Source organism: Rhizophagus irregularis, chromosome 8 (assembly GCF_026210795.1).
Source record: "Rhizophagus irregularis chromosome 8, complete sequence".
NCBI classification, from domain to species: Eukaryota; Fungi; Glomeromycota; class Glomeromycetes; order Glomerales; family Glomeraceae; genus Rhizophagus; species Rhizophagus irregularis.
In genome coordinates this window covers 4,008,693-4,034,492 of record NC_089436.1, presented here as the reverse complement: position 1 = coordinate 4,034,492, position 25,800 = coordinate 4,008,693, and the positions used below count along the sequence as shown (strand labels likewise).

The following is a 25,800-nucleotide window of genomic DNA, read 5'->3' as shown; positions in this document are numbered from 1 at the left end:
ACAAATTAGGTAAGGGAAAATAAACAAATGAAATAAAATAAACAAATTAATAAGTTGCATGAAATTATATGAAAAAGTCCAACACAACATGGTTTAATGGATGAACATTTGTAATATAAACCGATGATATATTTGTTCCTTTAATATAAACAATTTATTTTTAATAAGGTATAATTTAGAAAAAAGAAATCACAAAACAATAAAGTTAATGAATAATATAAATAGATCGAAAAGGTCTTAAAGAAAAAAAATTTGATAAGGATTATGAATCAGATAATAATACTATACAATTCAATTATTTAAGGATTTATTCAACAAAATATTTAAATATAATATTATATTAATAATTAAAATATCACTTGAAGAAATAAACTCCTTTTTTCTCTTTAATTAACATTGGTGTTAAACTCTTAAAATGTTTTTATCGTCAAATATAGGATAATTTATATCAAATTTAATAATATTTGTAAATCGATATATTTTTATCGTCACTCAACGTCAAGTGATAGTAAATATAGATTAACACCTGACGTCCTGACGCGTGCCACTTGTCACATATAATTAAAATTAAATATACCAGCCTTAATAAAAATTATATAAATTTATTTTTCATTAAAAAACATGTAACTGATAAAGACATCATGTTAAATTGCTATTGATTCATTTCCAGAAATATTTTATTGGTGTAAATTTTAATATTGGCTAGCTGCTAACATTAAACGATCCAGTCTTAATAACATTTTACATAAACAGCTACATAAATTATTTTGCAAAAATTAATGTTTTAAAGTGTAGGTGAAACAAGCGTAAAAAATTATTGAAAAATATTAATCATAATTTTCGCAAGTCTATTACAAGAGAATCATATTATCATACCAAAAATTCATTGACCTTACCAAATATTATTATTTTAATCATACAAGCCTTCCTGATTGCCTTAAATAGGAAAAATATATACAGTATTCTCCAAATTGTCAATTCATCATCTAATTTCGTGATTTTTCATAATAAAACGTCACGATTATTTAAAAATATGAAAAGCCACTTAAGCAATTAAGTAAGCACTAATAATACTTGCTAAATTTCAAATTGCATTTATTTATTTAGATTACTGCTTATATACTGTTGTTACTAATTTACTATTTGTTGTTAATTATTACTTATAAACTATTTTTCTTTATTATATTATACAACCTTTTAATAGTCAAATTCATAAACGGATCAGTTTCTTTTTTTCCATCAAATAAAGTGCTTCTTTTTTCCATTTATCTTCATCCTTAAATTTTCCTAATAAAGGTTCTACCGAACCCTTCAATAATATGTCAACCCATTTTCTTGCTTCTTCCATCTGCTTGAGATCAGTGCATAATGATACGATATCAAGGACAATCCAATTAATGTTTTTCAGATAAACATTTTTATATGAATTGTATACCCCTTTTAGGATAGAAAGTGCCTTTCTTAAGTTTCCATTTTTACGATAAGCAAGTGATATAATTCTATTTGGTTCTAATGTATCAAATTCAAGTTCTGGATGTTCTTTTCTAAGATTGTGTAATTCAAAAATCGTCTTTTCTAATTTTTTAATAAGAGAAGGTTCAGGTTCAGGTTCATTTGTTACAAGTTTGAGTAATTTTTCGACAGTATTAAGTAATTGTGCTCTTTTATGTGTCGTCTCTGGTGTTTCAGATTTATCCAACTTACAAAGTCGACATTGACAATCTATACCCATTGATTTAAGAAGCATTAATCGTATCTCATTGTTGCTTTCACCACTTCTGTAATTAACAAGTAGTTCCTCGCCTTGTAAAATAGGTCTAAGAGATCGTATAAACATTAAATCTCCAAGAATATATTGTGTACCATTTTCATCAATACATGAATGATTAAAATAAGATGGCAAAATCCATAATCCTTCACCACTCAAACTAGAATTTCCAACTATAATGTTATTCAATTCAAAAGAATTAAGACCGACAATATTTCCAATTATATCAACATTTGCCAGGTTCATGTTAGTTTTATCTAAATTTAAGCTATTGTAAAGTTTGTACACTTCTTGACGATGATAAGGTTCTTCCAGAAGTTTCTGCGTAATGCGGTGTATTAATTCCACACTACATAAAGATAAGGTCTGATCATTTTGAATATTAATCTTCATAGAGTACCCAAGGACTTCATGGCTATATACTATACTAAATGCCTTAGAGACTATCAATAAAGTATTTTCAGGAATATCTCGTTTTGCAATCTATCCTCTTCCTTTTCCTTCTACCAAACGAATTTCAATATCTTCACATAAAAAATCAGCATGATCCAATCTTGCTCCTATTTCATAAACCCATTCGTCATTGCCTTTACTATCTTTTCTAATTTTAGCTCTTTCACAACACTCATCGATAATACTTATATAATCATATTGCCCATTTTCATTTTCAGAATCTAAAATTTCCGCATGTTTCAGTAATTCTGCTTAATCGAAGAAATACTATCATCTTTATTGGATTTTGTACTTTGATACAAATTTTGAAGTGTAATAATGGCTTCTTTATAACGTTTAAGACCACAAAGAGCTTTACCTTTGCGATAAGCTGCTTATAAATGACTAGGATCATATTTAAGAACAACTTCTGCATCATTTCGAGCATTATGAAATTGAAATAATTGCAGATATGCCTCTGCTCGATTAGCGAACAATGTGACATTTTGTGGTTTCAATTTTATGCCATTTGAATACTCATCAATAGCTGCCGTGTAATTCTTTGAAGCAAAATAATCATTCCCATGACGGCGGAATTCATCAGCGGTCTTTCATTTAATTTTTTTCTTATCCAATATATCGGAAGACCATATTAAGTCACCAAATAACTTGTCATTATTACGATCAATGATAATAATATCTTCAGGATTAATTGAATTAATTATAGTGTTCTTATCGCCAGCAATTTCATATGATAGGTTTTTGATAACGAGTTTGGTGCCTACTGGTAAAAATGATTGATCAATAGATCGACAAGCCATCTGATCTTCCTTGTTTTTTGGTAGACTTGTCCAATTGTACAAAGCAAGTCTTTCCACATTACCCTCTGGATCTTCCACAAGAGCTAAAAGAGCGTCTAGTTTTATAAATTTGGTTATCACTCGACATAACAAAAATTTTTCGGTGAATTTATAATCAATTTGTAAATTTGCTATGGATATCCGATGTTGAAGATTTAAACTTAAATTGGGTTGATTGCAAGAGTTATAAACCACATTTATTTTTATCATCAAGTTACTCTAATTTCTGATGTTCTTCAATTAATCGTTCCCTGCTTTTTTTTTGCGAAATATTACCAGTACTTAAACGTAAAATAACATTTTGTAATATATCTACTGATGATATTAAAGTGTTTGAAAATTGGAATCTCATATTAGTTATAACGATTAAGAAATGACAAATTAAAAAAAAAAATATATTTTTCTTGGGAATTTTTTTATTTAAAAAAATTTATTATCATTATTATTATTATTATTTAAAAAAATTGAATATTTATTATTTAAACAAACATTATGACATCATTGCAATCAATTACATCATGTAAGACTGTAAGATTGACTTATAAATACTAATTAAGAGGTGATGCACGATACGAATTTATTCAATCGATTAGGAAGGATTTTACTGAATTTTACTGACCGATATTTTTATGAGACATCCGATATTGAAATCGGTATTAGTAGCATTAATTCCTATTGGTCACCGCAGTATTCTAATGACCGAATTACAACTCAGTTAATACCGGTCTTCGACCGATATCTCTATTCCCATAGTTATCAATGATTTTTCACCGCGCAGCCTTGAAATAACTTTTACTATTCTGACCATAAAACTATTAATATATCCTTTTAACTAACAATAGACTTTATTCTAATATAAATGATAAACTTTTTATTCAATAATGATAAATTTTTTTATCCAATTTTTTTAATATATATCATACGTGAGAATATCAAGAAAAAAAACACTTTGAATGATTGATAGATAGTGGAATAATTATTAATGATTTAAACAATTCCAAATTAATTATATTTTAACTATTAAAAATTGTCATAATAATAATTTATCATTGTTTATTTAAACACTAATAAAATATTTAGTGATAATTTAAAACAACGAAATTAAAATTATCAATACGGTCACAAGACCATAAAAATTCATGTGATAAATCACGTGCAGAAAGGAATCAATTAAGATACTGAATTTGTTCTACACAAATGATTCAGGTTAATCTTTACATGAAGGATGATTTCATCCATAAATGGTGTCATGTTATTATAATTTAAGAATATTTTTGCAAAAAAACAAATGACCGTAAGTCTGCATCAATTTTTTAAATTATATATAATGCAAATTTTTTAAATGCGTTACTTTGTTTACGACATTAGATATTTTGTAAAATAATAAAAATATTAATTCACTATAATTCTTTATTACTTCAGGTGAAGTATTTGGTTCCAGAGTCCTATCCTTTTCTTTTATTTCCAAGGAGAATAATATAAAACATCATATGAGCGAGCAAGATTTTGCATAAGGACCAATATCATAAAAATGATATTATAAAATCATAATATTATTCGTTTAAAATTTCAATATCCAAGAATTTCAATAGTTTAATTAGTAAATTCGGTATATCATTATTTTATTTTAAGTCACTATTTATATCGTTGTCTTAAGAAAAAAATTATCACTTCGAATTCTCATTATATAAATAAATTAAAGGAAGTCGAATTTAATACAACAAATTATAGTATATTATAAATTATATAATCACCTTTACCTACTTATTAATTATTATCTCATTTTTTTTATCAATTCATTTTATTTAATTCATAAATTTCAATTTTAACATTTATTAATAAATTACGATGAATTAAAATTTATTAAACAAATTTTTTTTAATTAGGGTATTTAGACAAAGAAATAAAAACATATATTTAGATAACGATCGCTATGACCAATCACCTTTTTTGTTTTTATTTTTTTTTGCGTTGTTGATATTAACAAATTTGCTTTTCTTTTGTAATTGTATTAATAACTGACATCATATTTTATGAAACAACCAAACTTGGACATACAGTAAACAGAAAATGGTAACTTTTAATAACAAGTTATTGATGTATGTACAACCAAGCAAATGTTTTTTTAAACTATATTACCATAAATATATGTCTTTAAAATTTAATTACTATAATCTACATAAAGATAAAATATGTAATAAAAACTATCTTTTTTATATTAACACTTTATTTTAAAAAGTCTCATTCGTTTTATTAGTTTTCATCTTTTATAAAAAGATTATATTCCGATGGAGTACGAGAACTATTTAGAATGAATGACCAAATTTATGCACCAGATAATAAAAGATGGTAAAGATTATATAATACGAAATAGCAAAAATAATACTGTTATTATGAAAATTTCACTGTATAATGTGGTATTTGAAAGTAGAAGGATTTTATTACAATGTCAACCCGATAGTTGAGGCGGCTATCTACATGGGAATTCATTAATGCTGGCATTAAGATTGTCAGTTCTACATAAGACTCTGTTATATTTTGATCAACGTGGAATTTTTTACTTTATACTGCTATAGAGAGAGTGAGATAATTTGAGTTTAATGTCTTAAATTACAAGAAAGCAAAATCAATTCTGAAAGTGCAGATTAATACTGAACTCCAAAAGCAAAAATTAAAATTTGATTACAGATGAAATCATAAAAAATATGTTATATCAGTTCAGCAAAATTACTAATTGTAAATATTTATCTATTTTTTTTTCTTATAATTAGCCTGTTAAACCATTTAGTTTTCGCAGTTTAGCCTATAAAGGTTGGAATCATCCGATTTCACATAAATAATAAATTAATTAATTCAATCCTTGCCAATAACTAACCGTTAATAAAAAATTTCCCAAATAAATTTGACTAGAAAAAATTCTTTATGAGAAAAAATTTGGACTAACATTTACATCTCCATGAAATTATGGTCCTATACAGTATACATACAAATATCCCAAAGCTATGGTGGCTCATATATTACGTACGCTTAAGTAAAAAGTATATATTATAGCTTGATTCTTTCACGATTAATACATTTTTGGGAAATAAATAACATTTCTTGTAGAATGTGTAACGAATAGACCTGCATGATGGATGATCACAAAAAAAAAGATCTCTTTTTTACATTCTACTTTAAAGATTTTTTAAAAATGTATAATTATTATAACGAATTTGATTAGGCACGTATATTTTAGGAATATACAATAAATAATGACAAGATTTATATATTTTATGTAATTATGCTTTTTTTTGATTAAGGCGAAAAAAAAAATGAAATAATTATTACATTGGGCACTTTTTTTGAAAATATAGATTTTTATCAAAAACTAATTATCATTTATAACTTATTATTTCTGATTTATCTAGTGTAGCTTATAAATGTTAATAAAAGTAAACAAGTTTATCAAACTTTTTTTATGTCTTTTTAGCAACATTGTGAAGCAGTAAAATAGTGGTAAGATTTCTATTTATTAAATAAAATTTCTCTTTGATTATTCTCCTTTTTTTTAGAAGTCTGGTTACCTTAATAAAAAAATAATAATCTCAAGCTATGTCGCAGACTTCTGAGTGTATGTGGGTCCTTCTCTTTGGTGGTGGGTCTCATGTCTTATTATCAATATGACAGTACCTCTGGCTATTACTGTATACCATCCAATAACTTATAAATCCTTTTCTATAGCTTCACAACTTACATATAAAAATTCAAGTTTATTTTGTGCAATAATATGTCCTTTTTCTGCTACTATTTCATATAACTTAAATGCTTTTGTTTTGTCAATTTCAGTTCCAATTCCTTCATAATAACAATTTCCAAGTTGATATTGTGCTTTCAAATAACCTTTTTCTGCTGCTATTTCATATAATTTAAATGCTTTTGTTTTGTCAATTTCAGTTCCAATTCCTTCATAATAACAATTTCCAAGTTGATATTGAGCATCTAAATGGTTTTTATCTGCTGCTGTTATATATATTTCAAATGCTTTTGTTTTATTAACTCCAGTTCCAATTCCTTCATTATAACAACGTCCAAGTTGATATTGAGCATCTAAATGGTTTTTATCTGCTGCTGTTATATATATTTCAAATGCTTTTGTTTTATTAATTTCAGTTCCAATTCCTTTATCATAACAATATCCAAGTTGATATAGTGCATCCAAATGACTTTTTTCTGCTGCTATTTTATATAATTCAAATGCTTTTGAATTATCAATTTCAGTTCCAATTCCAATATTATAACAAATTCCAAGTAAATATTGAGCATATAAATGACCTTTTTCTGCTGCTAATTTATATAAATCAAATGCTTTTGAATTATTAATTTCAGTTCCAATTCCAAAAGAATAGCAATATCCAAGTTCTAATTGAGCATAAGAATGCCCTTGCTCAGCCGATTTTTAATATAATTGAAAAGCTTTTCTATTATTTTTTTTCACACCTTTACCATTTTCATAGCAATAACCTAAACAATATTGTGCAAAATTATTTCCACCTTTTGCTGCTTTTTGGAAATAATAAAATGCTTTTTTATAATTCTGTTTCATTCCGACACCAAAATAATTGCTCTCTCCAACAAATATTAATCCCTCAAAATATATTACTTTATGAATTTTAATATTCATACTTTTATTTTTTTTAGTATTAAATTTTTTATTATAATTTTGTTCAAGAATATATATTGCAACAATATTTCCATTAATTGCTGCCTTTTTATACCAATTAAAAGCTTGATTTTTATCAATTTCTGTTCCAATTCCATAATGATAACAATTTCCAAGTTGATATTGAGCATCTGTGATTTCTTTTCTGCTAATATTTTATAATATTCAAATGCTTTAGATTCATTTTTTTTTATCCCTTTTCCTAATCTGTAACAATTTGCTAAATAAAGTTTTGCAGTTGTATTTCCATTATCAGCTGCTTTTTGATACCATTCAATAAATTTATTTTTATTATTCTTAGTTCCAATATTAAATTCATAGCAATATCCTAAATAAAATTGTCCAACAATACTTCTATTTTCTACAGCTTTTTGATACCAATTGAATGCTAGATTTTTATTTACTTCAGTTCCATATCCATCATCATAACATTTAGCAAGATAGACTTGTGCTATTGAATAGTTATTTTCTGCTGCTTTTAAAAATAATTCAAATGATTTATTGTCATTTTCTTCTATTCCAATGCCATAATAATAAAGTAGTCCAAAAAGCCATATATATGCTGATTTATCTTGATTTTTTGTAAGCCAATTAATAATAAGATTATTTGTAATTTGATCAAATTGCAATGTTATTTGATCAAGTAATTGTTGAATTTGATCAAAAGTATAACCTTTATCATGTTTTTTAATAATAAATGTAATTAATTTGTCAATGAATGAATAATTAATAATATCAAATTTTGAATCAGATGAATCTTTTGACAAATCCGTCTGAATTGATGTGCTAGATTGATTACTTTTAAATCTCATTACTCGCACTGATTTAATAGATGCTTGATCTTGTAAATTGCCAATATTATTTGGTATAATATCTGAAAAATCATTTATATCTAAATCATCATTTACATCTGAAGAATCGTCATTTATATCTTGATTATCATTCATATTTGAATTACCACTTATATCTAAAGATTCTTGCAATGGATCATCATTACAATGATTATTTACACAGTATTGATCGGGAAAAATTATTGATTTAAGAGCTAAAACAACTTCTTGCATATACGGACGTTCATCTGGTTCATCTTTCCAGCATTCTAGTTATTAAAATAAATTATTAGTATTATTAATACACTCTCGTTTGAATCCAAATATTGTGCATTACCTGAATATAAGTTACTATATTCGATAGGAGTATTATCGATAATTTCTTCTCGTTTACCATTTACTATAGACAACATTAAACCTGCGTCATAATTTAAATCAGAAAATGGTCGAATTCCACTTGAAATTTGCCACATTAATACTCCAATACTATATACATCAGATTTTTCGTTTAACTTGTAATCATGATCATTTAAGCTTCTTGGGTCAACAAAAGGTATTATACCACATATTTGTGATCTATTACTTGATGCTTTAGCGATCTTTTTTGACAAGCCGAAGTCTGCCAGCTTGATCTTTTTCTGATGTACAAGTACATTATCTGCGTGCTATAAATATATGAAAAAATTTATTCAACACATTTTATTAAAAAGAAATAAAAAAAGTTTTTAAAAAATCAACTATACCAGATCACGATGAATAATGTCATTTTCATGTAAAAATGCTACTGCGCTAGCTAATTGAAATGATAACTGATATTTATCATTCCAAACGAGTTCATTAAATTCCTCGTTCAAGTAAGTTTTTAATGTACCATTATCGGCATATTCTAAAACTAACGAATATTTTTTTTCTAAATAAAGTATAAAAAGCAATAAGTAATTATATATAACTTAAGTCCAATTACATAATACATGTTAAATACTTTACCAGCTTCTATCTTTGTAATGCCACAGAGACGTAAAATATTTTCGTGAAAATCTACCTTTTTTTGTAATATTATCTGTAAAAAATTTAATAAATTTTATTTTTAAGTTTAAATTTATTAAAATTTAAGACCATACTTTTATATATATAATATACCTCATTAACGACTTCTTTAAGCGTTATTTTATCATTATTAAAAGTTTTTAGAGCGAATAAAGCATTTTTCCAATTAACACGAACGACACTTCCATATGAACCACTTCCTAAAGGTTTTAGGTTTTTAAATTCAGAATATTCATAATAATTAAGATATTCATTTGCAATCGATTTTTCTAACCAATCGATATAATAATTTGATTCTTTAAGGTCGGTTTCTTTCATTTCTTTTGACATTCTTTGAAAAATAATTTTTTCGGAGTTTTTTTGTAAACCGAGGTCCTAATAAGTGCATGAACAAAATGCATGTGTAACTTTCTTGTGCTATTTTTAAAATATTCCATTACGTTATAATACATACTCGATTTAAACTTTTATGGTATGAACATCAGAAGTAAATTTGACCTTTACTATGCAGAGTTAAAACGTACATCCGGTGTAACGTAGCGACTGCGCCACACATGCGCCACACAATGATAAATATTTTCCAAAGATTTAACATGGTATATCATGTATACTAAATATTATTTATAAGTGATTTTGTAAAATTTTTGCTTGCAAGGATTAAATAAAAAGTTCTCAGACAATATAGTTTTAAAGATTATTATACAAGTAGAAGCGTTTTTTTTTATTGTTTCTGTCAAAATTTCAATTAAATACGTCAGAAGAAAAAAGCATCATTATGAAATTTGCAATGATTCTAAAAAATCTTAATCAATAAGTATATAAAATCACATGATTTAATTTATTTAATTTGAATATTTATTTAACGCAAAGCAAAAGTCAATTTAAATCACTATAAAATTGTCAAAATGAATAAAATTTTCTGTAATTAACGAAACTCTATTTAGGTATCCAGTATAAACGGAAATTTTTATGTAAAAGGAGAAATATAAAAAAATGTTCAAAAAAATATCATGCAACATGATTATATCAAAAGATTTTTTTTGAAACGACTTTCCGTTTTAGTACAATTTAATTTTATGTTCAATTGTCAATGAAACTTATGAAATTCGAAAATGTGACAATGGAAGAAATTTTATTTTTTTTAGTATAACGAACTTTTGCATCATTACCGTAAATTTTATAGTCGATAACTACTAATTATTTTATCTTTGAAGATAGCTTTATCTGATGAACTAAATCTTTTATTTATGTAGTACTTCTTTTTCACTTTCGCTTCTTCTCTTCTCTTTTAAATAATAATAATGTTTTTGTTTCTCTTTTTATGATTAACGTATGAAACTTTAAATCATCATGATATTATATATAAAATTTACTTAAATGTTAACACAAAAAAAATATTAATATTAAGTACTCGAAATTGTATGACTTCGCTACATAGAGCTAGAACAAGTATTAATTAACAATTTATTTTATTTGTATTTTAATACTAAAAAACATCACATAATTTATACTTTAATAGTATTATGTAAATTTAAATGATTATAAATAGTATTTAGTCATATTAGATCAAAATAATCAAAATAATTTTAAAGCATTGGGACGAGATTTGTTTGTTTTTTTAGAAAATTAAAAATTTATTTACGGGAATATAGATATTAAATTTTAAAATTACACTTTTCTTTTTTTTCATTCGAAATTAACCACGTGATACAGTTGGCTACCAAGTTTCACACTGTATAATACGAGTTGTACTTAAAATAGACTAATAATAACCTAGACCTCGATGAGTTCGTAGATTCATGCGATAAATCACGTGCAGAAAGGACCGAATCAAATCGAACAAGTTCTATCTTTTGACTAAAAATAATATTTCTATACATCCAAATATGAGAAAATGATCTAGTTTCATCTTTGCATGAAGGATAATTTCATCCATCAACGGTGTCAAGTTAAAACAAGCATATAAAAAAAATACAAGTAACCGTAACGCCTATATCAATTTTTTAAATTTTATATGAAGAAATAAATACCTAGTAAAACGTATGCAAATTTTTTTAAGTGCATTATTTTGTTTTTTTTTTATTTATGTGACTTGAGCAATATTTAACGACATTATATATTTGTAAAAACACTAATTCACTATACTTATCTCAGGTTTCACCGTAAAGAGAATAATAAAAATACCATAAGCGCAAAAGATTTTTGCATAAGGAACATTATCATAAATTCAATTATAAAACCATAATATTGTTCGTTTAAAATTTCAATATCCAAAAATTCAATAATTGAAATAAAATAATATTAACTATTTTATATCGTTATATTTAAGAAAATATTATCACTTAGAATTCCTTTTATATGAATAAATTAAGAAGAAGTCAAATTTAATTATAGTGTAATAAATTGTATTATCACCTTTACTTGTATATTTATTAATATCGGTTTATTTATTATAATTTTATAAATTTCAATTTTAACGATTAACAAATGTGTTAAATAGTAATCCCTTATTAAAATTTTATTCATCGTATTTTATTAAGAATGTAACTATTACACCAGATTTGAATATGAAAAAGGAAAAGTTTAAATTAAAGACAATACTGTACGTCTCGATACTTGGCCTAACGACCCCTCTTGCCACCGCTGAACAGGAAGTATTCATATAAAAAAAGTTGATTAAAAAAAGGTTACTTTTAGCATGAGTAATCAAGGTTATAATTATCAGATCACTGAAAATGATTAATGAATTTTTTTTTTTAAGGTTAAAATATTTTTTATTAATAGATTATTTTTATCATTCCAATTTATAACTAAACCAAAAATAGATATGCCAAGCAAAGCTGATAAATGATCATCTTATATTTTTTCGCCTGATCAAATTTAATTTTTCACCAAAAAAAGAAAAAAAAATCCTCCTATTATGTTTAGAAAATAAACTATATGATTTTTTCTTATAGCGTTGTATGATGACCAAGATTTATTTTTGTTATTGTTTAAAAGAAATAATTTGATTAAATTTTTATTCGTGAGAATTAGATTTTTTTTTTCAGGAAATTAAATTAAAAATATGAACTACCTGTACGAACTACTTTTAAATACTCAAGAAAAATACGCAGTAAGATGGTAATTTACCATTCTGGTTTTTACTAATTTAACATCATACTGCAGCTCAGCTTTGGACACTTGTTGTTTTTAAATATACCCTATTTAATATTGTTATAGATAACAATTTTGTATGTCGGTTTCGCGGTTTGATATTTCTCTTATATTTTCTGCTATGCTGAAATGGTGTAACCTTTCGAATCGATGCATAAATCAAACAAAAAAAACTTTTTTTTATTTCATAGCGTGATTATGATTACAAATATTTATTCTTCAGATTAGAAACAATATTATCAAATATTGGAAAAAAAAAATTAATAAATAGTATAAAATCGTCAAAATCCAATCACTGGATATAATTTTCATATTAATTGTAGAAAGATGGTTTTATCACCACTAGATTTGAAATTATAAAATTATCAAATCTAATCATTAGATCACAGGTAGTTTATGACTTTGCATTTTGATTGATAAATATGCGAAAATTTTTTTTAATCAAGGTTTCGCCCTCCACGTATGATCATAATTATGTATTTATACTTACAAAATAATGTCAGTATTATGAAAGTATAATAAGAATATTATAAAAGTATTTCAAAAAAAAATAGCCATATTTAGTAAAGTATTTTCTTGATTTTCTTTAGGTTCCAACTGGATTCTTCATAAAGTAAGGTATGTTGAATTTTAATTTTCATTTTCCACTTTAGTTTCGGTTTACTTTATAATAACCTTCCTTTAGATTTTCAGTTGGACTCTGGTATTCACTTTCTTCTTGAAGGATTCAACTGGCCGTGACTAGCTTCAATTTAGCATTGAATACTGGATTTTTTTGTAGACTCCTTTTAGATTCAAATTTGAAATACTTGAATTTTATTTTTGTAAAATTTGTAACATTTGTTATTTTTTTTTTCTTTTGCAATATAGTCTATTTATAAGCACGTCCGAAATGTATATCAGATTGGATCTTGACTTGTATGGCGACACGTGATCGGCTTTATATTTTTCTATTTTAACGATATTTAAAAATCTGCTAAAACAAAAATAATGCTAAAGTAATTAAAAAATATTATTATACATGTAAATGCCTTTTTCTCATAATTACGTGTTTTTTATAGATTTTATAATATTAACTCTCGAAACAACAAAGTCTTAAGAAACCAAGTGGAATTATTGAACAAATATAAAAACACCTATGTATTATTAGCTTTTCTTAAATTTTAACAAAACCACGAAAAACAGATTTAAATTAACTGTTCTACATTTACTATTTTTCGATTTTATAGCGTAATTTCATTACTTTAGCTAGTAAATGAATGAAGTTGTTCAGCATGTACGGAACACTCAAATATCAATTTATTAAGATAGCTTGAATATTCTCAAAATAAATATTTTTATGTAGTATTACGTACATGGTTGGTTTCATTATATAAAACAAGCTTAATATTAAGTAATTTTATTCTGCAGTCGTGGAATTATTTAGATATTAATTTTTATCAAGCTGGTTCAAATATTCATAGAACACTTAAGCGTTTTTTACTAAAAATTACCATTTTTAAAATTTATATATTATATTTGTTTATTAAATTAATAAAATTGTAATAAGAATAATTTATTAAATAATCTTATTATAAAAGTAATAAAACAATTTTTTTATTATTATAATACCTTAAAAAAAATACTGCCCTTTCATTCTTCTCTTTTTTTCTTCGTTTGTGGAAAGGTGTAACACAATGATCTGTGATGATCTGATTGGATGTGTCACATTTATTTGTTATTATTAGTTAGTCGTTTTCATTTTACCAAAATTATTCATTGTTTAAACCATTTATTAAATATGAAGACATTTAAAAATACGTTTATTTATCATATGTTGCTATACTAGGAAAAAGTCGGAAACGTCTTACATTGTACAAAAATGTGAAGTGTTACAAAATGTGTTGCTAAAAATAAAGCTTACAAAAAATGTGATTCAAAACATAAAAGGAAATAAGCAGGGGTTAAATTATAGGAAAAATACATGGGTTAAACCGGTACTACAAATTTATCTAGTTCCGTACAATAAATAGTCCTCAGCCACGTTCCGGACAATAATAATGCTAAATTTAATTTTCAGTCTTATCAATTATTGTGCCATCAAAGACTAGTTCTTTAATATTAAAATGCAACAAATCAAGATTATTTTGTGCGGTAATATGTCCCTTTTCAGCTGCCATTTTATATGATTCAAATGCTTTTGTTTTATTAACTTCAGTTCCAATTCCTTTATCATAACAATATCCAAGTTCAACTTGAGCATCTAAAAATCCTTGATCAGCTGATTTTTTATAACATTCAAAAGCCTTAACTTCATCTTTTTTTAGCTTCTTCATTATATAATTTACCCAAATTATAATATGCAACTTCATCTCCATTTTCTGCTGCTTTATTGTACCAGTAAATAGCTTTGTCTAAATCCTTTTCTATCCCTTCACCATTTTCATTGCAGAAATTTTTAAAATCGAAACCATATCGTGACCAAGTCGAAATTTTATCATAAACCTTATAACCAAGGTTTGGTCACGATATGGTCTCACATCGTTCAAGTCAATCGTATGTATAAAGTTGATGCATATTAAGGAGATCGTCACCTGATTTAACTGGGTCGTACGAGATTAGTCACATATATATTAGAAATATATTAAAGTTGTATTTAATATATATAAAAGTTATATTTAATGCATATAAAAGTCATATTTAATGTATCGTAAATTTGCGTTTACTTTATAGTTAACATATCGTGAAGTTGCATTTAATTTATATACAAGTTATATTTAACATATCGTAATATTGCATTTGATTTATATAAAGTTATATTTAACATGTCGTAAAATTGTATTTAAAGATCAAATTAATTTTTATTTTCAATGTCGCAAATAAATCATAAAAACTCAACTCTAATTAAGAAAAAAAGTATTCTATTCTAAATCCAATTGTATGTAAGTTTGTTGTTCTAAATCATGAGTAAAATGAAATTTTTTTATGAACAGTCATTAATAAATAAATAATAAACATTAAACGGCTTTGAAAAAATATAAATTTCGCATATACAAATCAAATTCTGCCGTAATATCCTTAATGTCGCAATCTTAATGCCATAAAATGTTCTAAAAATAGAAAAATTTAGAAAATTAAAAATAAACGCTTCCCGTCCTCCTCTAATTCTCTTTACCTCATCAGCACAAAGTCTAATTCGTCCATTTCAACCCCAAAAAGCTGGCGTCTCTATTATAAAAGAAAAAGAAACATTAGTAAACGTTTCTTAAAAATAAATTTAAAAAAACACCACTCCCAATTTAGCCGTCAAGCTAAGTCCATTCCAAGAGTCCGGTGTCTACAAAAGAAGAAAGAACGTTAAAAACATTCCTTAATTAACATATACCACCCATCCCATTTACCTGCTGGTTGTCTCATTCGTCCGGGTTTGGGGTCCTACAAAGAAAGTGTATTTATATAAAAAAAAGAAATAAAAAGAAATTTCGGTTAAAAAACTGAAAAAGAATAAAAAAAAGAAAATTAAAAAATGGTGTCGGTTTAAAAAAACTGAAAAAAAGAAAATAAAAAAAATTTCGGTTTAAAAGAACCAAAAAAGAATATAAAATTTCAGTTTAAAAAACTGAAACAAAAAATAAAATAAATAAAATTTGGTTTTTTAAATCGAAAAGAATCTTCTTGTTCAATCAAATCACATATGTCAATATCGATCATTCTTAAATATTACGACATCTTTAGTCGTTTGTTCATCCAGATTTCCTAAGTAAAGAAGGGAAACGTTAATTACGTTCCCTGAAAGTAAAAAAATCAAAAAAAAATAAAGAAACGAACTTACCTAGTCGTTCTTTTATTCTTTTAAACCCTGGTCGTTCGTCCGTCCAGGTTTCCTAAAGAAAAAGAAGGGAAACGTTAATAATTACGCTCCCTGAAAGTAAAAACTAAAATAAAGAAACGAACCTACCTAGTTCGTTCTTTTATTCTTTTAAACCCTGGTCGTCCAGCTTTGTCTGTTCATCCAGGTTTCCAAAAAAAAAAAATTTTTTAAAAAAAAATGTAAAAATTTATTTTATTCGGAACAATATGTGAAGATTATTGGATCAGAAGATTTTTATTAACGTTAAGGATAAGACAGTATCTTTCGGTTATTTTATTAGGAATAAAGTTGTAATATTGTTTGAAGTCAATAGAAATATGAAGTAGTTCCTAATAAAAGAAAACTACTTTGCTTTTAAAGAATAAAGATAAACTTTTAAGTCAAAGTTATTTCTAAAAAACGTGAAGATGCGAAGCTTATTTAAACTTTGTTAAACAATAGAATAAAAAGTATAAAATCGACGTATGCGATTGAATTGCATATCATTACTAATTTAGGTCAAATTTTTCCTAAATTGGCCGAATTTTTGGAGGTTATTTTGACTAGTGAACCGTGTAGTTAAATTACTTTCTGTAAAAAATAAAAAAAAAGTAGTTAAATTACTAAATTTACACTACAAAACTTAACTTTTGGGGTTAAAATTTACACTATAATATAAAATTTAACTTTCAATTAAAAAAATTTGAATAAAAAAATATATATTTTCATATAAATATATTTTGATTAATATATTTTTTCGATTAAAAAAAATTAAAACCTTTCTGTTTCAAAGGTAACATTATCAATTTACCAAAAATATTTTTAGAATTTTTCATCTATTTCTTTTAAGGGATCCATTTTTAATTCTTTAATAATAACGCAATACAAAACAATTCATTAGAAACTATTGTAACTATTTATGGTAAACTATTGTGCTAATCATTATGAGTTAAGAAAAAATATCAGTTAAAATAATACAACGTAATATTATTGAACAATTCGAACAATTGTTTATTCTGATTATTCTAATTATTATTAGAAATTGGTTTGTTACATATAGAATTCACATGATTAGGACACTGAATTTATGATGATTACTAATTTGGTCACAAAATTTACCACTTAAACTACAGTTTATTGCTAGTTATATTATAAAATTAATTTAAATATAAAAATAAAGTAATATACAAATATATTATGAAAAGTTCTTTCCTAACTATTGCAAACTAAACAAAAAGAAACTTTAATTTTCTAGTAGTTAAACCCACTTCTCCTAACTACTTATAAGTCTAGATTAATCCAAGTCTTCTAGAATCTAACAACCTAAAAAACAAAAAAAAAGAAACATAAGAATGTCAATTAGGAGCCAAACTTCCCCTGTAATCATTCAAATCTCCAAGAGTTGGCATTTTTAAAGTTTGGAGTAAGAGTAAAAGAATTGACCCACGAAAAAGAAACAACCCACGAAAAGAAACAACCCACGAAAAAGAATTGACCCACGAAAAAGAATTGACCCATGAAAAAGAATTAATCTACATAAAAATAATTGACTCACGTTAAAAGAACTGACCTATGAAGAAGAATTGACTCACAAAGAAGAATCAACCGACAAAAAAAAGAATAAAATATAAAATAAAAGAATATTAAAAAGCCTAAAAAAGGGGAATAAAAAAAATTTTTTTTAAAAAAGGAGGGTAACAAAGTTAGGAAAAGGACGATGAGTAAAGTTAGAAAAAAAATTTTTTTATAAATGGTGAGACAAATGAAAGGAAAAAAGAAGAAATTTTTTCTTTAAAAAAAAAAGGTGCGAGTGGGAAATAAATATTTTTTAAAGGGGCGACGAAGCTAGAAAATAAAAAAAGAAAGGGGAATAAAAAAAAGAGGATGACAAATAAAGAAAAAGAGAGTGACAAAATAAGAAAAATAAAGGAAAGAAAGGAAGATCAAAATCATATACTGTATAAAAAAAAACGTATCACAAAAAAAAAACAATCACGTGATCGCATGTTATGATACGGAATGACGATAAAATTATTAGCTAAAAAAGATCAGTTAATTATACGAAATCTATAAAAACGTATGCCAAACGTATACAAGACATAACAGATTTTTTATGGGGTATTGAGATCTATAAAATTTAGTCTATTTATATCTTATTAATTTTTACAAAATGATATTTTTTATAATTTATTAAAGTTAAATTGATTTAAAAAAAAAATAATTAATTAATTAAAATTGTGATTCATCGTCAAGTAATATTTAATGCATCAATAAAATATCTTGAATTGATTTTTTCGGCTAAATTTTGATGCCAATTACCATCTATTTACCACCTATTTACCACCTATTTACCACCTATTTAATAGCATTTTACAACTTCGTAAAGATATGTTATAGTCAATTTCATCGTCACATGTTGGATAATAGATCGTTGTGATTTGATGGCGATTTCTTAACTGCATGGTAACAAATCACGGGTTTCTGCAAAGTAGTAATCTTTGAATTTTTGAAAAGTGTATTTTAACAATATTTTTTAATTTTGTTCATTTTATAATCGTATCATAAATGGAATTTTAAAATAAAAATATCTTTTTTAATAATAAATTATTTTATTTAGATACATCATTTTTGCAAAAATATAATTAATAAAGAATGACAGGATTTACATTATTTATAAATATATGTAATTATGCTTTTATTTTATTATCCCTTAAACTGTTTTGCAGCCAAATTTGCCTGCAATTTTGTTTTTTAATTAAAGACACTTTTAAATACCTTAAAATATTTTATTATATAAACCAATATTTTTATAATAAATTCTATAGTATTTTCTAAGTAAAAATCGAAAAAAAAGTTCAATTTGGATAATGATTTTTCAAAAGTAAATGATCGACAAATTATAACAAATAGTAGCTAAATTTTTTAAATTGAAATATCTTTTTATCTATTAACCCTAGAAATATAAAATTACCACCATTTGATGCGTCTCAATAAGAAGAATCTAATAGAAATAAAAATTGTCCTTCTACAAATATTATGTGACAGGATAACTTATAAAATCTAAAAATTTATAAATTAATATAACATTTTATCTATCAATTTTAGAGTTATGATTTTATTACCATTAAATGCGCCTTAATAAGAGGAATCTAACAAATATAATTTCATCTTTCTATGATCACTAGATCTTAAGATATTTTAAAAATTCAAAAATTTTTAAAATTAATTTTAACCCCTACAGTTTAAGGGATAACGGGAAAAATATATAATTATAACTTTGAACAATATTATTTATAAGATGTTTTTTTAGAATATAATTTTCTATCAGCAAATCATTGTTATAAATGTTAAAAATAGTGTTACAAATTCTATTTATTAAATAAAATTGTCTCTTTGGTTATTATACCATAAACGGTTTAATATAAATCCTTTTCTGTAATTCCACAACTTTCATAAAAAAATTCAAGTTTATTTTGTGTAATAATTAATTTTATTTATTTCCAATTCCTATTTCATAACAATATTCAAGATTAAATTGTGCTACTTCAATTCCATTTTCCGCTGCTTTATTATACCAGTAAATAGCTTTGTCTAAATCTATTTTTGTTCCTTCACCATGCTGATATGAATATCCAAGGTTAAATTGTGCATAAATATGTCCTCTTTCTGCTGCTGATTTATATAATTCAAATGCTTTTGATTTATTAACGTCAGTTCCAATTCCTATTTCATAACAATATCCAAGTCGATATTGTGCAGCTGAATGTTCTTTTTCAACTATTTATATAGTTCAAATGCTTTTGTTTTGTTGACTTCAGTTCCAAATCCTTTTTCATGACAACATCCAAGGTTAAATTGTGCTGCACTATCACCACTTTCTGCTGCATTACTAAATAAACCAATAAATGGCTTTATTTAAATCTATTTCTATGCCTTTATCATATAGTTATGAATATCCAAGATTATTTTGTGCATCTAAATGCCCTTTTCCGCTGCTAATTTATATAATTCAAATGTTTCCAATTCATTAACTTCAGTTCCAATTCCTTTTTCATAACAACGCCCAAGGTTAAATTGTGCTGCATTATTACCACTTTTTACTGCTTTGTCATACCAGTAAATAGCTTTATCTAAATCCTTTTCTGTACCCTTACCATATTCATATAAATATCCAAGTTTGTTTTGTGCAGTAATATGTCCTTTTTTTGCTAATTTATATAATTCAAATGCTTTTGATTTATTAACTTCAGTTCCAATTCCTCTATCATAACAATTCCCAAGATTAAATTGTGCTACTTTATCACCACTTTCTGCTGCTTTGTTATACCAATAAATAGCTTTGTCTAAATCCTTTTCTGTACCTTCATCATATTGATATAAATATCCAAGATTAAATTGTGCTACTTTATCACCACTTTCTGCTGCTTTGTTATACCAGTAAATAGCTTTGTTTAAATCCTTTTCTGTACCTTCACCATGTTGATATAAATATCCAAGATTATTTTGTGCAGTAATATGTCCTTTTTCTGCTGCTAATTTATATAATTCAAATGCTTTTGATTTATTAACTTCAGTTCCAATTCCTTCATTATAACAATATCCAAGATTACATTGTGCACTAATATCCCCTTTTTCTGCTGCTGATTTGCATAATTCAAATGCTTTTGATTTATTAACTTCAGTTCCAATTCCATTATCATAACAATATCCGAGATTGTTTTGTGCAGAAATATGCCCTTTTTTCGCTGCTAATTTATATAATTCAAATGCTTTTGTTTCATTAACTTCAGTTCCAACTCCTTTTTCATAGCAATATCCAAGTTTAAATTGTGCAGTTAAATATCCTTGTTCAGCTGATTTATGATATAATTTAAAAGCTTTTTTACTATTTTTTTTCACACCTTTACCTTTTCTATAGCAATCACCTAAATCACATTGCGCAATTTTATGTCCGTTTTCTGCTGCTTTTTGGAAATAATAAATTGCTTTTTTATAATTTTGTTTTGTTCCAATACCATTATAATTATTAATTCCAATTCGTCTTAATCCTTCAAAATATATTGTTTTATGAATTTTTATTTCTGCATTTTTATTTTTTTTATTACTAGTTTTTTTATTATAATTTTGTTCAAGAATGCATTTGGAAATTATATTTCCATTATTTGCTGCTTTCTCGTACCAATTAAAAGCTTGTTCTCTATTAATTTCTATTCCAACCCCATAAAAATAACAATTTCCAAATTGATATTGAGCATCTGCAATTTTTTTTTCTGCTAATATTTTATAATATTCAAATGCTTTAGATTCATTTTTTTTAATTCCTTTTCCTAATCTATAGCAATTTGCTAGATAAAGTTTTGCAGTTATATTTCCATTATTAGCTGCTTTTTGATACCATTCAATAAATTTATTTTCATTATTCTTAGTTCCAATATTAAATTCATAGCAATATCCTAAATAAAATTGTCCAATAATACTTTTATTTTCAGCACCTTTTTGATACCAATTAAATGCTAGATTTTTATTTTTTTCAATTCCATATCCATCATTATAACATTTAGCAAGGTAAACTTGTGCTATTGAATAGTTATTTTCTGCTGCTTTTGAAAATAATTCAAATGCTTTTTCGTCATTTTCTTCTATTCCAATGCCATAATAATAAAATAATCCATAAAGCCAAATATATTCTGATTTATCCTGATTTATTGAAAGCCAATTAATGAGATCATTTGTAATTTGACTAAATTGTAGTGTTTTTTGATCAATTAGTTGTTCAATTTGATCAAAAGTATAACCCTTATCATGTTTTTTAATAATAACTGTAATTAATCTTTCAATCAATAAATTATTGATATTATTAACTGTTGATTCAAATGAATCCTTTGATAAACTTGTTTGAGTTGATATATTTGATTGATTATTTCTAGCAAATATTCTTGTTGATTGGTTACATACTTGATTTGGCAAACTATTTCCATAACTCATGAAATTTAATATATTATCCAAATTTGAATTGTTATTAATGTCTAAACTATTATTTATATCGAAATCATGAATATCTGAATCATCACTATCATTATTTATATCTTCATTTATATATGAGCCATAATTTATATCTGAATCACCATTTGTATCTAAAGTTTCTTGGTCATCTTTATAGTTATTAGTTTTAAGATATTGATCAGGAAAAATTATTGATTTTAGAACTAAAACAACTTTTTGCATATCAGGACGCTTATTTGGCTCATCTTCCCAGCATTCTAATTATTAAAATAAATTAGTATTATTAATACATTCCCATTTAAAACCAAATATTGTGAAAAATCATTACCTGTATATAAATTACCATATTCAAGGGGAGTATTATTGATAATTTTTTCCCGTTTACCATTTACTATAGACAAGGATAAATTTCCGTCATACTTATGATTATAAAATGGTTGTATTCCGCTTGAAACTTGCCACATTATTACCCCATAACTATACACATCAGATTTTTTGTTTAATTCGTATCTATGGTCATTTAATTTTTTCGGGTCAATAAAAGGTATTACACCGAATATTTTTGATGTATTACTTGACGCATTAGCAATTTTTTCTGACAATCCGAAGTCTGCCAACTTTATCTTTTTTTGATGTACAAGTACATTATCTGCATGCTATAAGTATATGAAGAAATTTATTCAGAATATATTATTGAAAAAACTAATATATTTTTAAAATTTTAACCATACCAGATCGCGGTGGATAATATCATTATCATGTAAAAATGCAACTGCACTAGATAATTGAAATGATAACAAATATTTATCATTCCAATCAAGTTCATTAAATTGTTTGTTTAAATAAGCTCGTAATGTGCCGCTGTCAGCATATTCTAAAACTAACGAATATTTTTTTTCTAAATACAACGTGTGAAGAAAATAAGTAATTAATCATACATATTATATATTAAATTAAATAATACATCCTAATACTTGCCGGTTCCTATCTTTGTAATGCCACAGAGTTGTAAGATATTTTCGTGAAAATGTACTTTTTTTTGCAATTTTATCTATAAAAAATTTAATAAATTTAAAGCTTTAAAAAAATTATAAAGATTCAAGATTACAAAATTATATAATATACCTCATTGACAACAACTTTAAGCGTTTCATAATCATTACTGAAAGATTTTAAAGCGAACAAACTATTTTTCCAATTAGCACGAGAAACACTGCCACACGCACCACTTCCTAAATGTTTTAAACTTTTAAATTCTGAATAATTGTAATAATTGATGTGTTCATCATCAATTGATTTTTCTAACCAATCAATATAAATATTTGATTCTTTGAGTTCAGTTTCTTTTGTTTCTTTTGACATTCCTTACAATAATTTTATTTTGTTAATTTTAACGGAGATTGCTAGAGATATTCGTTATTTGCTGACATTTCATTAGATTTAAGTTTAAATAGTATTATTTTTAGAAATGATCTGCCAAATATGTATGGTTTCGTAAGCTCATACATTTTGCATGGTTACACATTATAGTAAATCATGAAAGTAAAAAAAAAGCAAAAGCAAGAAATATTAAAATTGACATTAAAAATTTAAAATCTCGAAAGTAAACGTAAGTTGGTGAGTATTGGAGATGGCACGTGATTTTAAGTATGACGTTCTCAACAAGTTTTTTTTATTTAAAGCGTTTTTTTTTTAAAACATTGATCGGCATGATCGTCACGCAATTATATTCTAATAAATACAGATACCGTTGTGAGTCCAGAACGATAAAAAATTATTTTTCATAATCATTATATTAAATGTACCAAAAATTTATTTTTATTTTGATTTATTGAAGTAGCACAAAATTTCGTTGAAGACACGTGAAAAATTGCCACGTGAAAACTTTACGTCAGAGAATTTATAGTCTTTCGCTTCGCTTCGGACTAATAAATATTATATTCTAAAATTATGTCCCGCGGAAGACTACCATTAGAAAAATTAACGAACGTGGATGAACTTGCCTGTTGAGTCCATTCAATTCCAACATCTTCAGCTACTGCTGAACGCAACTGGTCCAGTTTTGAGATTTGTCTATAATAAATTATGCATGTTTAAAAATTTAAATAATGGTAGGATTAAAACCCTGTAACTCTTTACTTAAAATTTAAGAATCTAAAAGAGATTAGTGAAGATATTTGGTTTGAAGATGATGAAAATTAAACAAATTATATTGAAATATGTATTATAAAAGTGCTTGAAAGATGATGAAATTAAGTTAAAATATGTATGCATAGTAATAAAGTGCATGTTGTTTTAAAACGTTTTTTTGTCATCCCTAGTGAATATAACACAGATTGTCGTCACAAATTAACTATTTTCGAAAATATGAGCTACTTTTCGCATATTTAAAAGAACCACTTTTTATCTGTTATAACTTGATTGGTTTAACTAATTTATTTTTAGTATCATTTGATTTATTTAACGCATCATTTAATTATTGTGCATCAATCAAATTAATAAATAAAAGTACGTAGTATTAGAATAGTAAGATCATCAAAATCAATAATTCTGGCCGAATTAAAAATCGGTCAGAATTAACAATTTGAAACCTAATTCTGGCCGGCATTAAAATTAGTCCAAAATTTATTTCGGACAGCAAAATAATTTTATCACGAAAATTTTCGGTTTTAAAATTAAAAGATTTTCTAATTATGAGTTATGACTTAAATTATGTTTTGAAAATCGAAAGAACAAATTGATCGACCTTTATGTATACATCGAATAAAAATTATTTTGTAGAATTTGAATTTGAATTTTTTTTTCATAAAATTGTTGGCAAAAGATTTGTTCGATCGTAATTACTAGATAGTTTATTGCGATGAACGTAAAATTGTGCCTGACTAGTTCATCTGCAGTTTTATGTTTATCATGTATCTTATGCCGTATTTGAAAGAGTATTTAAACCCCAAATTATTATAGTACACCAAATTTTCCAAATAATCTCTTTTATTACGTAATAAACATTTTATTATCATATTTTGAAAAATACTCTTATAATATAACGTAAAACATATAACTTATTTCGTTGTATTTTTTTTTTTAAGAAAAAAATGCTTAAAACAGATTAATAAATTTGTATAAAACACTTAACCAATGATAATATTGATTCATTACTTACTTTCTCCTTCATTTTT

At 25.2% G+C, this 25,800-nt stretch overlaps 4 protein-coding genes across 4 annotated transcripts; all 4 read right to left on the bottom strand.

Moving 5' to 3' along the window:
* Positions 1–1,210: 1,210 nt before the first annotated feature.
* OCT59_028774 (uncharacterized protein) lies at positions 1,211–3,412 on the bottom strand (the record flags this gene model as incomplete). The annotated part of the gene is made up of 5 exons (XM_025329597.2): positions 1,211–2,203; positions 2,276–2,442; positions 2,514–2,594; positions 2,883–3,116; positions 3,337–3,412. 5 exons carry the CDS (start codon positions 3,410–3,412, stop codon positions 1,211–1,213), a joined length of 1,551 nt encoding a protein of 516 aa, XP_025166535.2.
* Positions 3,413–7,495: 4,083 nt separating this feature from the next.
* On the bottom strand, positions 7,496–9,966 carry OCT59_028773 (uncharacterized protein; the record flags this gene model as incomplete). Its single annotated transcript, XM_066147546.1, has 6 exons — positions 7,496–7,907; positions 8,030–8,858; positions 8,927–9,254; positions 9,333–9,499; positions 9,577–9,649; positions 9,730–9,966. The coding sequence occupies 6 exons, from the start codon at positions 9,964–9,966 to the stop codon at positions 7,496–7,498; spliced, it is 2,046 nt and encodes a 681-aa protein (XP_065994245.1).
* Positions 9,967–14,840: 4,874 nt separating this feature from the next.
* On the bottom strand, positions 14,841–15,107 carry OCT59_028772 (uncharacterized protein; the record flags this gene model as incomplete). The annotated part of the gene is made up of 1 exon (XM_066147545.1): positions 14,841–15,107. The coding sequence occupies one exon, from the start codon at positions 15,105–15,107 to the stop codon at positions 14,841–14,843; it is 267 nt and encodes an 88-aa protein (XP_065994244.1).
* Positions 15,108–20,111: 5,004 nt separating this feature from the next.
* OCT59_028771 (uncharacterized protein) lies at positions 20,112–23,986 on the bottom strand (the record flags this gene model as incomplete). Its single annotated transcript, XM_066147544.1, has 8 exons — positions 20,112–20,240; positions 20,435–20,510; positions 20,736–21,153; positions 21,529–22,881; positions 22,953–23,280; positions 23,356–23,522; positions 23,603–23,675; positions 23,750–23,986. The coding sequence occupies 8 exons, from the start codon at positions 23,984–23,986 to the stop codon at positions 20,112–20,114; spliced, it is 2,781 nt and encodes a 926-aa protein (XP_065994243.1).
* Between the last annotated feature and the right edge of the window lie 1,814 nt (positions 23,987–25,800).